The sequence below is a fragment of the Peromyscus eremicus genome, chromosome 6 (assembly GCF_949786415.1).
Source record: "Peromyscus eremicus chromosome 6, PerEre_H2_v1, whole genome shotgun sequence".
Taxonomy (NCBI): domain Eukaryota; kingdom Metazoa; phylum Chordata; class Mammalia; order Rodentia; family Cricetidae; genus Peromyscus; species Peromyscus eremicus.
Window position 1 is genome coordinate 110221845 of NC_081421.1, and position 12396 is coordinate 110234240.

The 12396-nt window shown below is 39.2% G+C and overlaps 1 protein-coding gene across 3 annotated transcripts in view; it reads left to right on the plus strand.

Annotated features, from left to right (window-relative positions):
* Positions 1-12396, plus strand: part of Stpg2 (sperm tail PG-rich repeat containing 2) — a 449395-nt gene that overhangs the window by 182847 nt on the left and 254152 nt on the right. For all 3 annotated transcript variants that reach the window (XR_009379933.1, XM_059266347.1, XM_059266346.1), the window contains exon 11: positions 2773-2932. Coding sequence is in view for 2 of the 3 variants with exons in the window: in XM_059266347.1 (XP_059122330.1) it covers positions 2773-2932 (160 nt within the window). In the remaining variant the exon portion in view is untranslated. The remainder of the gene's footprint in view (positions 1-2772; positions 2933-12396) is intronic.

Below are 12396 nucleotides of genomic sequence, written 5' to 3' on the forward strand. Positions count from 1 at the left end.
CCTGCACACATTGACTGGACCAGTGTTTGGTGGGGTCCTTGACTTGCAGACGAGGAGGTCAGGTATTTCAGGTTTGTCGTTGCTGTGCATTCAACGTATACTTTAATTTGTCAGACCTCTTAAATCTCTCTTTTGCTCTCTCATTTCTGCTTCTGTCTATTGTCCCTGGGAAGAGTACCTACTAGTTCTGCCGATCTCCTCACTAGAATAAAATGTTAATGTTCTCTGTTTCTTTGAAAGGCTAGCATTTCAGCCTATGACCTAGATTTGTGTCCTAGTTTTAAAAGAAAATGAGATCAGGAAAATGAGAATCAGATATTTTTAGCTTTTGTGTTGGGAAGGAAATTCTGCTGATATATGAACAGGGTTCAAATAGTGGGCATGGTGGTGAGTTTTAACGATAAATTTGACACAATCTGGAATCACATGGGGAGAAAGTCTCACGAAGGAATTGTCTGGATTGAGATTGTCTGTTGTGTGTGTGTGTGAGGGAATTTCTTAGCTGGGTTAATTGAAGCAGGAAGACTCACCCTTAATGTGTCCTGGGATGGACTCTGGACTGAGTGAAAAGGAGAGAGTAAGCTGAACTCTGGTAATCATGCATATATTTAGTGTGGTGGTATTGTGTTCCCCAAAATATTGTGCACCCTAATAAACTTATCTGGGGTCAGAGAAGAGAACAGCCACAATATTAAACATAGAAGATAGGCAGTGGTAGCACACACCTTTAATCCTAGCATTCCAGAGGCAGAAATCCCTCTGAACTCTGTGAGTTCAAGGCCACATTGGAAACAGCCAGGCATGGTGACTCACACCTTTAATCCCAGAAAGTGAGCCTTTAATCCCAGGGAGTGAGGCAGAAAGTAGAAAGATATATAAGGCGTGAGGACCAGAAACTAGAAGCTTTTAGCTGGTTAAGCTTCAGGCTTTCGAGCAGCAGTTCAGCTGAGAGCCATTGGGATGAGGACACAGAAGCTTCCAGTCTGAGGAAACAGGATCAGCTGAGAAGTTGGCCAGGTGAGGTTAGCTGTGGCTTGTTCTGCTTCTCTGATCTTCCAGCATTTCACCCAAATACCTGGCCTCAGGTTTGACTTTATTAATAAGACTCTTCAAGATTTCTGCTACAATTTAGTCTGTCTCTCTTCTTGACTATGGATGTAACTAGTTGTCTCAAGTTCCTGAAATGACTTCCCAGCAATGATGAGAGTTACCTGGACTGTAAGCTGAATAAAAAACAAAAGATTACAAGAGAGGGAGGATGTTCTTATCTACATGGTACTCTTTTCCAGCCATGGTTCTAAACTCATTCAGGACACTAAATACTGGAATAACTTACATTCTTGCTACTAGACAGAGTTCTATATCAGTCATACAAAGCATCATTTTGGGATAGTGACTTAGCTATTATTACTTTGTTCAGTTAAAATGCAAATTAAAGATAAATAAGATGCGATAAGTCAGGTTAATAAACAAGTAGGGAGTAAGTTTTCAGGTAGGCATAACCTCTATGGAAAGCACACCAACAACTTCCCTACTAGCCTAAATAAACCCTGATTGTTTAGTCTTGTGTTTGAACTTGCATTGAATTAGGTTTTCTAGAATGGTAAGATGCATTAACGTTCCTGTACAGTCAGGTACCAGTCTTGGACTTTTGTGGACTGTTTTGTCCTTGTACTCACCCTATGATTTATATAGCTATTTTCACTTTATAAAAAAGAGACAGAGGATCACAAAGTTGAGTTGTTAGCTTAAGGCCACACAGCAAGCAAGCAACAGACATTTGAAACACACACTCAACCAAAATACCCTCTTGTATGTAACTAAATCATTAATACTTAAAAAAATTTAGTGTTTTATCGTTATTTTTATGTGTATGGGTATTTGCTAATATGTATGTCTGTATACCACATACAGGCCTGGTGCCCAGAAAGGCCAGAAGAGGGTGTCAGATCCCCTGGAACTGGAGTTACAGATGGTTGTGAGCCACTATGTGGGTGCTGGGACTCGAACTTAGGTCCTCTGGCAGAGATTCTATTGCTCTTAACCACTGCGTCATCTCTCCAGTCCCCAAATGTTTTAGTTTTTAATACATAAGGTGAATAGATTTCAAAAGTAATACAGCATGCAAAATAATTTGTGCAGAATTTTAAAAAAAGTTTTCATTGAGATAATTAGGTAATACTTTAAGGCATTAATTATGCACCTAGTACATGACATTTGTATTTTAGTTTAGAATTATTGTTATAATTAATATGTGGTTCATATTGATTAAAATGCAAATGTAACTGCATATCATATAAAGAACAGTAAATGATGAAAGCAGAAGCTTTCCAACTTAATTGGAACCTATTAAAAATGAAAGAAGCAGCCTCATTTTGCAGAACAAGTCAAGTATGCTGGTTCAGAATAGTACGGCAGGGATGTCTCTGCCGTCTGTGAAGACATATACTCATTGTTCTGAGTCCTGTATGGAATTCAGTGTTCATCATTAAAGTTAAATATGAGCATTTGATCAGTGTCATAAAGTCTACTCTTTAAAGTATTTTGAACCTAAATTTCATGATTCTGTTTTCCTTACTTTTGGATAATTAGTTATAATTGTATTATAAAGATGATTTGGTGGAATCTGTTTTACAATTCTGTTTGTAATTCAAGACATTTTCATATATTTCTAATGACTGCTTTTGCTGAGGGTGAACATTTATCCAGTATGTAGCTGGATATCTTTCATATAAAGTATGCTTACGCTTATCTTTCACATTTTTTTTCTAGATGAGTCCACCTCCAGGCAGCTATGATGTTCAGAAATCATATGATATGTCCCAAATTAAACACAACTACATGCCACCTCGTAGTTTAGTGGCTAAAATGAAGCATTCCTCCTTCTTGAGTGGAACTCCTCGGTGCCTAGGGAAAATCGAAGATGGGCCAGGTAAGGTTGACCGTTCTTTGGGGCCATGGGGAAGTAATAGTTTCATACCTACACTTCACAGTGAGGGTAATTAAAGTGCATCGACTTTCCCTCCCCAGGAAAACAGGGAATAGAGAAAAATGTGGGACTTTTATTTTCAAATGTAAAATTTGTCTAAGGGCTTGTGTTTCCTAATTATTCCGAAGACTTTTTATCAGTTTTAGTTAAGATAATAAAATGCTGTTTGTGAAAAACCCAGATCTCTGAGCACATAAAATGTTATTAAATGAGAAAGGCACTTTCCCCTGATTTGGAAATCAGGTTAATACAAGACATATATGCTGGTTATGCAAACCAATTGGGTATTTTCAAATATCAAGAAAGCAGTCCCAATGGTTAGCTTTGTCCACTTACTGGACTGTGAAATGCCTAAGACATTGGTGAAGCATACATGTAGGTGTTCTGTGAGAGTTCTCAGACAGGATTAAGGCCCGTCTTGAAGGAGGATGGTGGGCTCTGATGGGCTGTGGTACTGGGATGAATGAAAACGTACAAGGAGAATGCCAGCTGAATACTGGCCTTTTCCTTGCTGTTTCCTGGTCCACTGAGAAGTGCTCTCCTTGTACCATGGACAGGAGGAGCTGGTGCTGTGGCCATGTCTTCCCTATCATCGTGGAGTGAGTTGTCCAAACCATAAGCCCAAGTAACCCTTTTCCCCCTTCAATTGTTTCTTGTCAGGATTAGGTCAAAGCAGTGAGAGAAGTGAGTAGTCTGGCAGTGAATATAGAGATAAATACGTACTTGAAGGTTGAGAGTTATAAAAATGATTTTGATTCTGAAAAATGAGACCGGATCTGTTATTAGTAGTGTTGGTCTAAAGGTGAAGTAATAGTAGGTCAGTTAGTCTGCATCATACGCAGCAGAACCGGACACACAGCAGGAGCAGTGCTCTTCTGCAGTGAATGTTTTCACTGAGTAAGCAATTCATGCTGAATCTTTGGAGAATATGAAGGAAAATAGCCCAGTAGGATTAAGAGACTTTTCCTTTTCCAGAGTTTTCAGTGAAAAACCAGAGACTATCATCTGTCATACAGTGGCAGAGCGCCTGAGATCCACTTCAAGTTGAAATTGAACTGCCTGCCTGCCGGCCTTCTTTCCTTCCGTCCTTTTTTTTCTGAGCTGTTGTACTATTGTTACATTGTCGAGTTCCAGCTTTGCTCTACGTCAAACTTAAAATCATAGCTGGTAGTGGTGATGCTTCCTCACTGATTGGTATGACAAAAGGATCTTTCTATCTTTTGATCTATATCATCATTAAAGGAGACCCCTGCACCCTGGGTTCTTCCTCCCAGACCCTGGGTTAAGATTAGGCACAGACCACACCCAAACACCTGTTTTCACAGAGATCCTTTTTAAGTGGTGAGAAAATTTAAAGTGGCTGCTTTCTGACTCAGGCAGAAAACAGCAGCAAATGACCTTGCAGGTGTAACTTTTAAGAGGAGGAAAAGGGAGGTCTGTGTTAGAATGGGCTCAGATGTGATGGTAAAGGAGACAGGGGATGAAGGAAAGGGGGAGGGAGCAAGGGAAAGGGGGAAGGGATATTTGTTCCACAGGGACAAAGGACTGCATCTGGATAGAGAGGAGACAGACTTGGCACAGAAGCAAATGAGGGTTTATAAAGGGGAAAGGGGAAAGAACCTCATGTGACTGGAAATGTAACTGGACATGTTAATTAGGTGAACCAAAGGGGACTTTTGGCTGCTGAACCTTGGTAGGCATCCTCAGGAGGAGGAAGTGGCCAAATAGGGGAATAGACCTTGGTGGCTAGCTTTAGGGATGTAATACAATGGTTTTTAGCAAGGCAGAGAGAATGGGGAGAAGTGAAGTCCTGCCAGAGCCATGATCACCAGGCTCTAGCTTGCCAGAGTCCTTTCAATTGTCATCAATGTCTTTTCTGATTTACTACCTCATTTCTACTTGCAGTTCTTAATAGTTCTAACATTTGCCAGAGACAAACAGATACAGTTGGTACTTTTCAAGAATAATCATTTTACAATAACGTATGATAACAGGACTATTTGTCTTGTGTCCCGTGTCAGTGCTTGTCTTATGAGTGGTGTCCTTTCATATCACCCACTTGTTAGAAATAAAGTAATGAAAAATTGTATACTCATCTTGCCATTTAGCCATTGGTAGTTTTGTTTTGCTTTATTAATTTTAAAAAGGATTATTCTTATGTATTTGTGTAAGTGCCTGCATGTATGTGTATGCATGGTGCCTGGTGTGTGCATGGTGCCTGTGGAGGCCAGAGAAGGGCATTGCGTTCCCTGGAGCTGGAGTTACAGGCAGTTGTGAGCCAATAGATGTGGTTGCTGGGAACTGAACCCAGGTCCTCTGCAAGAGCAACACATGCTTCTAACTGTTGAGCTGCCTCCCCAACCCCTTGTTTTACTTTAATGTCTCTGGAAAGGGCTTTTTCATGTAAATGTAAACTTCATTATATGTCAAATTATTTTATAGTACTGTGCTATATATATAAAAATGAAACTGTAGGATTCTTTGAGTTTAAGAGTATGGTATACACATTTGTTATTTTTTGAGGGCTTTGCTTTATAGTGTTAAAGAATATATAGTATTATCATTTTTTCTTGTAAATAAAATTGAAAATTAAAACCAATTTCTTGGCTTTTAATATATGTAGATAAGAATTTAAGAATAGAAGCTGATAAATATATGAATAATCTTATAAGAGTCATAGATTTATAAAATATTTATCTATTGATTCACATTATATTGCCATGTTTTTATTTTAAATGGCTGTAGAACTTTAACAGGTATGGGAGGATTTTGTCTTAATTACAAAGGAAGTCTTTTTTTTGACTACATATATTTAAGAAAGATAAAACTCATTTTCATTAGTCTAAATTAAACAGGGAAAGAGTATATTTGCAATCAGTATGCTGTATTCCATTAAATGTTGTGTAACCAATAAAAACACATTAGAATCATTTAATGAAGAAATTATTAAATGAGGTGTATCACATTATAAAGCAATCTCCTTTTATTACCCCAAGTTTTAATTCATGGGTATGTAAATGATTTTGTGATTGATCCAACTCAGGTAATGTGAAATTGCTAAGTGGAAAAGTACTTAAATATTACTTTACCTCTTATATTGACCTGCTTTGGAACATTTAGTGGGGAGAATGCTTAGCAATTTGAAAGAAAAAGTGGGTGGTGAAAACGTTGTTGAGAGGACAAAGTTGGAGGCGGATATATAATTTGCTATCAGTATTCCTCAAGAACAGGCCCGAAGAATGTTTCAAATAAATACAATGTCTGACCCAAAATTCTATTTCTAAGGTTGCCCTAATGGAATTATCAATGGGATGCTCACACTTTCAGCATCAGTGATGACAGCCATCAAACTGAAGTTTAATTTCTTAAATGAAAAGTGGGGTTCAGTTAATCTGAGTATCAACCTTAACAGAGTTCTATAAACATGTGGAAATGCCTTATATTTTATAAAATTTGGGAATCTTGGCAAAAATGTAGACTTAATTCCTTTGTTCATTCATTTCATTATATTCTGAGAGCTGTGTTCTAGGCCTCGTGATACAGTAGCAAATAAAGGCAAATATCCTTGTTCCTCAGTGCTCAGCGTCAGGTGTATTATTCATCGACAAAGTGAATGAACTGGATAGAGAAATGGATAAAGACAGAGAGGGATGATGCAGGCAGATAGATGCATAGAAACCTGTGGGGATAGGTGAGAGACACAGAGGGCAGGAGTTTAGTGTGGCATCTGAGCCACTTTAGGTAATGTTGTCTCACTGAGAAAATAACCTTGAGTAACTACCCAAGGCTTATTAGAAAGTTAATTTTTCTTTTTCTGAAGGAGAAAAGCTGGGTGTGCCACCTGGATCTGCGTAGACCTCCTCTCTGTAGCAGGTAGTCAGCTACAGAGCTGGAGATAACTGGTGGATTGGAATTGGAGGACAGGAAGGAGTGTGCCTATGGACTACCAGATTCCCTGGCAGATGTGCTCAGCGGGTTTCCAGGAAGTTGCCTGCAGGAGTTAGTGGCTGAGAGAAAGGGATTGGGTGACTGAGGAAGACTGTGAGAGGAGGCCTGTGTGAGTGATCCCTGGAGAGGGATGGAGGGAAAGAGGAAGGGAAAGCTGTAGCAGGTAGTCTGCTACAGAGATGGGGACAAGACTGGGGGCTTGCAATTGGAGGAGTGGAGGGAGAGTGGAGATTCCTTGGCCAGCGTTATAGTCTCAAACTTTTGAATGAAGAAAAAACTTGAAATTTAAAGTATAATTTTTATTAGAAATTCACTGTTTAACTGAGTGATTATCACTGCAGTACAATACATGTAAGATAATATTCATTGCTTAAACCTATCAGGTACTGACTGTCTTTCCTGTGCAAGTATAGATTATTTAGGAAGATAACATTGTGATTTCTGCATTGGATTCCCAAAGGAAATTATTTTAAGGAACAAATATAATTTATCCTAGAAGTTAATTGAACATATTCCACGAAGCTAGTCTTTTTTTCACTCTTTTAATAAACATAAGTAATACCTTTGATATAAAAATCACTGTAGTGTGAAAACTAATTATTTCTTCTATTTTCTCAGTGACGTGCAATATTCTAGTTCCCAAAGTATCATAAAGCTTGTCCAAATGCAGCACACACTGAGTGCTGTTAACAGATTGCAGTAAACATAGAGTGGTTTTTGTTTGTTTGTTTGTTTGTTTTTTCCTTCTATAGCTTTCAGGAATGTTTCTGAGCTGCTGAATGCATGGTAATTCTGGCATAAGGAAAAACAATTATGAGATTCAATTTTTGAATTATGTTTATTTTTTTGTTTTTTAAATACTTTCTCTTTAGACACATGATTGATTTTGTTAATAAGCGTAGATTATAGAGAAAATTAACCACATATTAATTACATGCAGATTACTGATTTTTAAAAAAAATATTTTTCAGAGAACATATTTTGATCATATGCTTACCCTTCCCCAAACTCCTCCCAGATTCTCTCCATTCTCTACCCACACAACTTCATATTCTTTCTTTCTCTTCAAAACAAAACAAAAACTAAGGGGAAAGCAAACCAACCAATCAACCAACCAGCCAGCCAAGCCAGTCATCCATCCATCCATCCATCCATCCAAACACACAAATAAGAGCACATACAGAGTAACATGGAGTCTGTTTTATGTTGGCAAACTACTCCGGAGAGTAAGGCCTGCCCTGGAGTGTGGTTGATATACCCAATAAATATCATTCTGCTGAAGAAAATTGATTGTCCCTCTCCCAGAAGCTATTGATTGCAAATAACTTTTCAGTTAGGTTGGTATTTGTGCTCACTTGCCCTTCTTACACTGGGATTTTGTCTGGCTTGAACCTGTGGAGGACTTGTGTGTAGCAGTGTAGCACGAATTGTTAGAAGGTCTTATTAATAAAATCAAACCTGGAGCCAGGTATTGAGGTGAACGATGGAAGATCAGAGAAGCAGAACAAGCCACAGCTACCTCACCTTGCCAATTCCTCAGATGATCCTGTTTCCTCAGACTGGAAGCTTCTGAGTCCTCATCCAAATGGATCTCACCTGAACTGTTGCTCAAAAGCCTAAAAGCTTAGCCAGCTTTAGTTCCTGGTCCTCACGCCTTATATACCCTTCTGCTCCTGCCATCACTTCCTGGGATTAAATGCTCTTGTTACCATGCCTGGCTGTTTCCAGTGTGACCTTGAGCTCACAGAGATCCAGATGGATCTCTGCCTCTGGAATGCTAGGATTAAAGGCATGTGTTCCACCATTTTCTGGCCTCTGTATCTAGTGGCTGTTCTGTTCTCTGACCCCAGCTAAGTTTATTAGGGTGCACAATATTTTGGGGAACACAATATCACCACACTTGTGCATGCTGTTACAATCTCTGTGAATTCGTTTGTGCATCAGTCCTGTTGTGTCTGGAAGAGACTCTTTCCTCGGGGTCATCTACCACCTCTGGCTCTTATAATTTTTCCACTTCTTCTTCAGCATAGATCCACGAGTCTTGAGTAAAGGAGTGTGATAGACATCCCATTTTGGCTGAGTGGTGCAAAGTCTTTCACACTCTGCACATTGTCCAGTTGTGTGTTTCTATGTTAATTACCTCCTACTGCTAGAAGAAGCTTTGGTGAGGGTTGAGTGATGGATATAACAATATATCATTAGGTTTTGTTTTTTATTTCTATGCCCATTTAGCAGAATATTAGTAGTAAGTTTCATCTAGGGCCTGTAAAATAGTCTCAGGTTCATTGCTTCATTAGCAGTGTCAGATATGAGTTCCATCTCATGGATTACACCTTAAATCAAATTAAAAAGTGGTTGGTACTCCCATACAATTGGTGCTACTATTGCACCAGTGCTGGGTATATCTTGTAAGACTGTCACTATTGCAGCTTGCAGGTTTGTAGGTGGGTAAGGCTGATGATTACTTTTTGCTGTTGTGAGGGCCAGCATTCAGCAGCTCAGGAATTGAGGGGGAGCCACTGAGTCGACAAACAAATCACTCATTTTGACTTTCCTATTTGAGGGAGTAAAACATAATTCTCTGGGGCTGGTGAGCAGGGCAAAACTTAACTCTCTGGGGCCAACGAAAAAGGGAAACACACACACACACACACACACACACACACACACACACACACACGTCTCTTTAGGGTGTTTCTATCATCTCTCTCTCTCATCTCTTTCTTTTCTTACCTCTATCCAGATATATCCCCCTGTATTTCTCTTGATGTCTTCCTTCCAACTAACTTTATTTTTTTCCCTTACAGCTTATATATAAGCAAAATCTTTCAAACAATATAAAAATTAAAATGTGGTTACATTCTATTTTTCAAGTGAATGATTACAATGAATACAAGTAAAAAATGACATGTTTTCCATTTCCCTTAAATGATTTTATGTATTACAGGTGAAAAACAAACTATTCCCAAGAACCCATATACATTCATGTCCAAGCAACTTGTTATAGATTAACAGAGTGTAAGTAAGCAATGTATTTTTCTCAGCCAGTTCTTTTACTGGCAGGTTGCATTTTTATGGTTACAAAGAAAGGATCATTTAATTTATTATTTATTTTTAAAGGTAATCTTATAAGAAAATCTTAAAAGAATACAAATCAATACTTTTATATATGAAAAACAATCAGTCAACTCTACTTTAAATCCTCAGGGTGCATACACACTCATCAACAGTTTTTTATATCAGGAAGCTGAGGGCAGAAAAGGTACAAAGAATTAATCGTCATCTTTGATCACCAATCCATCCTAACAAGAAAGGTACATCAGCCAGCAATAGCCAGACTGCCATTGTTCCTGTTCTCTGACCTCAGTGAGTCCCTTGTTCAGCTATTAAAAGTGTGTCTTTCTAAACTTTAAATTGTTCCTCAAGATTTTCTACCTCAAAGCCATTAACAGAAGCATCTTAATGTAATCTTAAATCATTATTTAAAGCATTGTTTTATCCATGATGCAACCTATAAGTACATTTCCCAACATTAGGATTAAAAGAACTTGAGCTAATCAGGGAAATGCAAACCAAAATGACTTTGAGATACCATCTTACACCTGTCAGAATGACCAAGATCAAAAACGCTAATGACAGCTTATGTTGGAGAGGATGTGGAACAAAGGGAACACTCCTCCACTGCTGGTGGGAGTGCAAACTTATACAGCCACTTTGGAAATCAGTATGGTGACCTATCAGAAAATTGGGAATCAATTTTTTTCAAGACCCAGCAATACTACCTCTCTTGGGCATATTCCCAAAGAATCCTCAATCATACCACAAGGACGCTTGCCCAGCTATGTTCATAGCAGCATTATTTGTAATAGCCAGAACCTGGAAACAACCTAGATGCCCCTTAACCAAAGAATGGGTAAAAAAATGTGGTATATCTACATGATGGAGTATTACTCATTGGGAACAAACAATGACATCATGAAATTTGCAGGCAAATGGATGGAACTAGAAAAAATTATCCTGAGTGAGTTAACGCAGACCCAGAAAGACAAACATGGTATATACTCACTCATAAGTGGATATTAGATGTAAAGCAAAGCATAACCAGACTACAGTCCTCAGCCCCAGAGAAGCTAGGTAACAAGGAGGACCCTAAGAAGATGTACGGATCTCCCTGGGAAGAGGAAATAGATGAGATGCCCTGGGTAAACTGGGGGTGGTGGTGGGGGGCAGTAATGGGGAGGAGATGGGGGAATGGGAACATGAGAGATCAGGATGGTTGAGTTGGGGGTGGGACAGAGGGGGAGTGTAATAAAAGAGGTATCTTGATAGAGAGGGCCATTAGGGGTTAGGGAGAAACTTGGTGCCAGGAATCCACAAAGATGACCCCAGCTGACTCCTAGCAATAGTGAAGAGGGTGCCTGAATTGGCCTTCCCCTGTAATCAAATTGATGACTACCCTAATTGTCATCATAGATCCTTCATCCAGTAACTGATGGAAGCTGATGCAGAGATCCAAGGCAAGCACTGGGCCGAGCTCTGGGAGTCCAGTTGAAGACAGGATGAAGGGATTATATGAGCAAGGGGGTGTCAACATCATGATGGGAAAATCCACAGAGACAGCTAACCTGAGCTTGTGGGAGCTCACAGACGCTGGACAGACAGCTAGGGAGCTGGCATGGGACCCACTTTGGCCCTTTACATCTGGGTGACAGTGTGTAGCTTGGTTTTTTTGTGGGGCCCCTAGCAGTGGTACCAAGACCTGTCCCTGATGCATGAGCTGGCTCTTTGGAACCTATTCCCTATGGTGGGATGCCTTGTTCAGTCTTGATGCGGGGGGCAGGAGCTTGGTCCTGCTTCAGCTTGATATACCATGCTTTGTGGATTCCCAAGGGAGACCTTACCCTATCTGAATGGAGAGGGAGGAGGAGTGGATGGGGGGCTATAAGGGAGGTGGGAGTAGGGATCGGGAGTAGAGGAGGGGGAGGAAACTGGGGTTGGTATATAAAATAACATAGAGAAAAAATACAAATTAATTTAAAAAGAACTAGAGCTAGGTTAGTGTACGTTTCAGACATACTTTGCTTTGATTCATCCTCTTCCCCATTCATTTCTCCTACCCCTTTACTTTTAACTGAAACCCTCAGTAGTCCCTTCAACTTTTATCTGACATGTGTTATATTAGTCTTTCAGTCTTTTCACTTGCTAAAGGTCCTCTCTCCAGTGTTATAACCTATATCCACACTTACTCACACATATATAAAATATATATGTAATATACACATATATAAAAAGTATAAGCTAGTATTGACAAATGAGGGAGAATATGCAGTATTTGTCTTTCTGAACCTGGCATACCATTCTTAATATAACGATTTTCAGATCGAAACACTGTTTTACAATGTTTCTAAATTTATTTTTCTCTGTGTCTGAAAACAATTCTGTTATTTATATGTACCTCA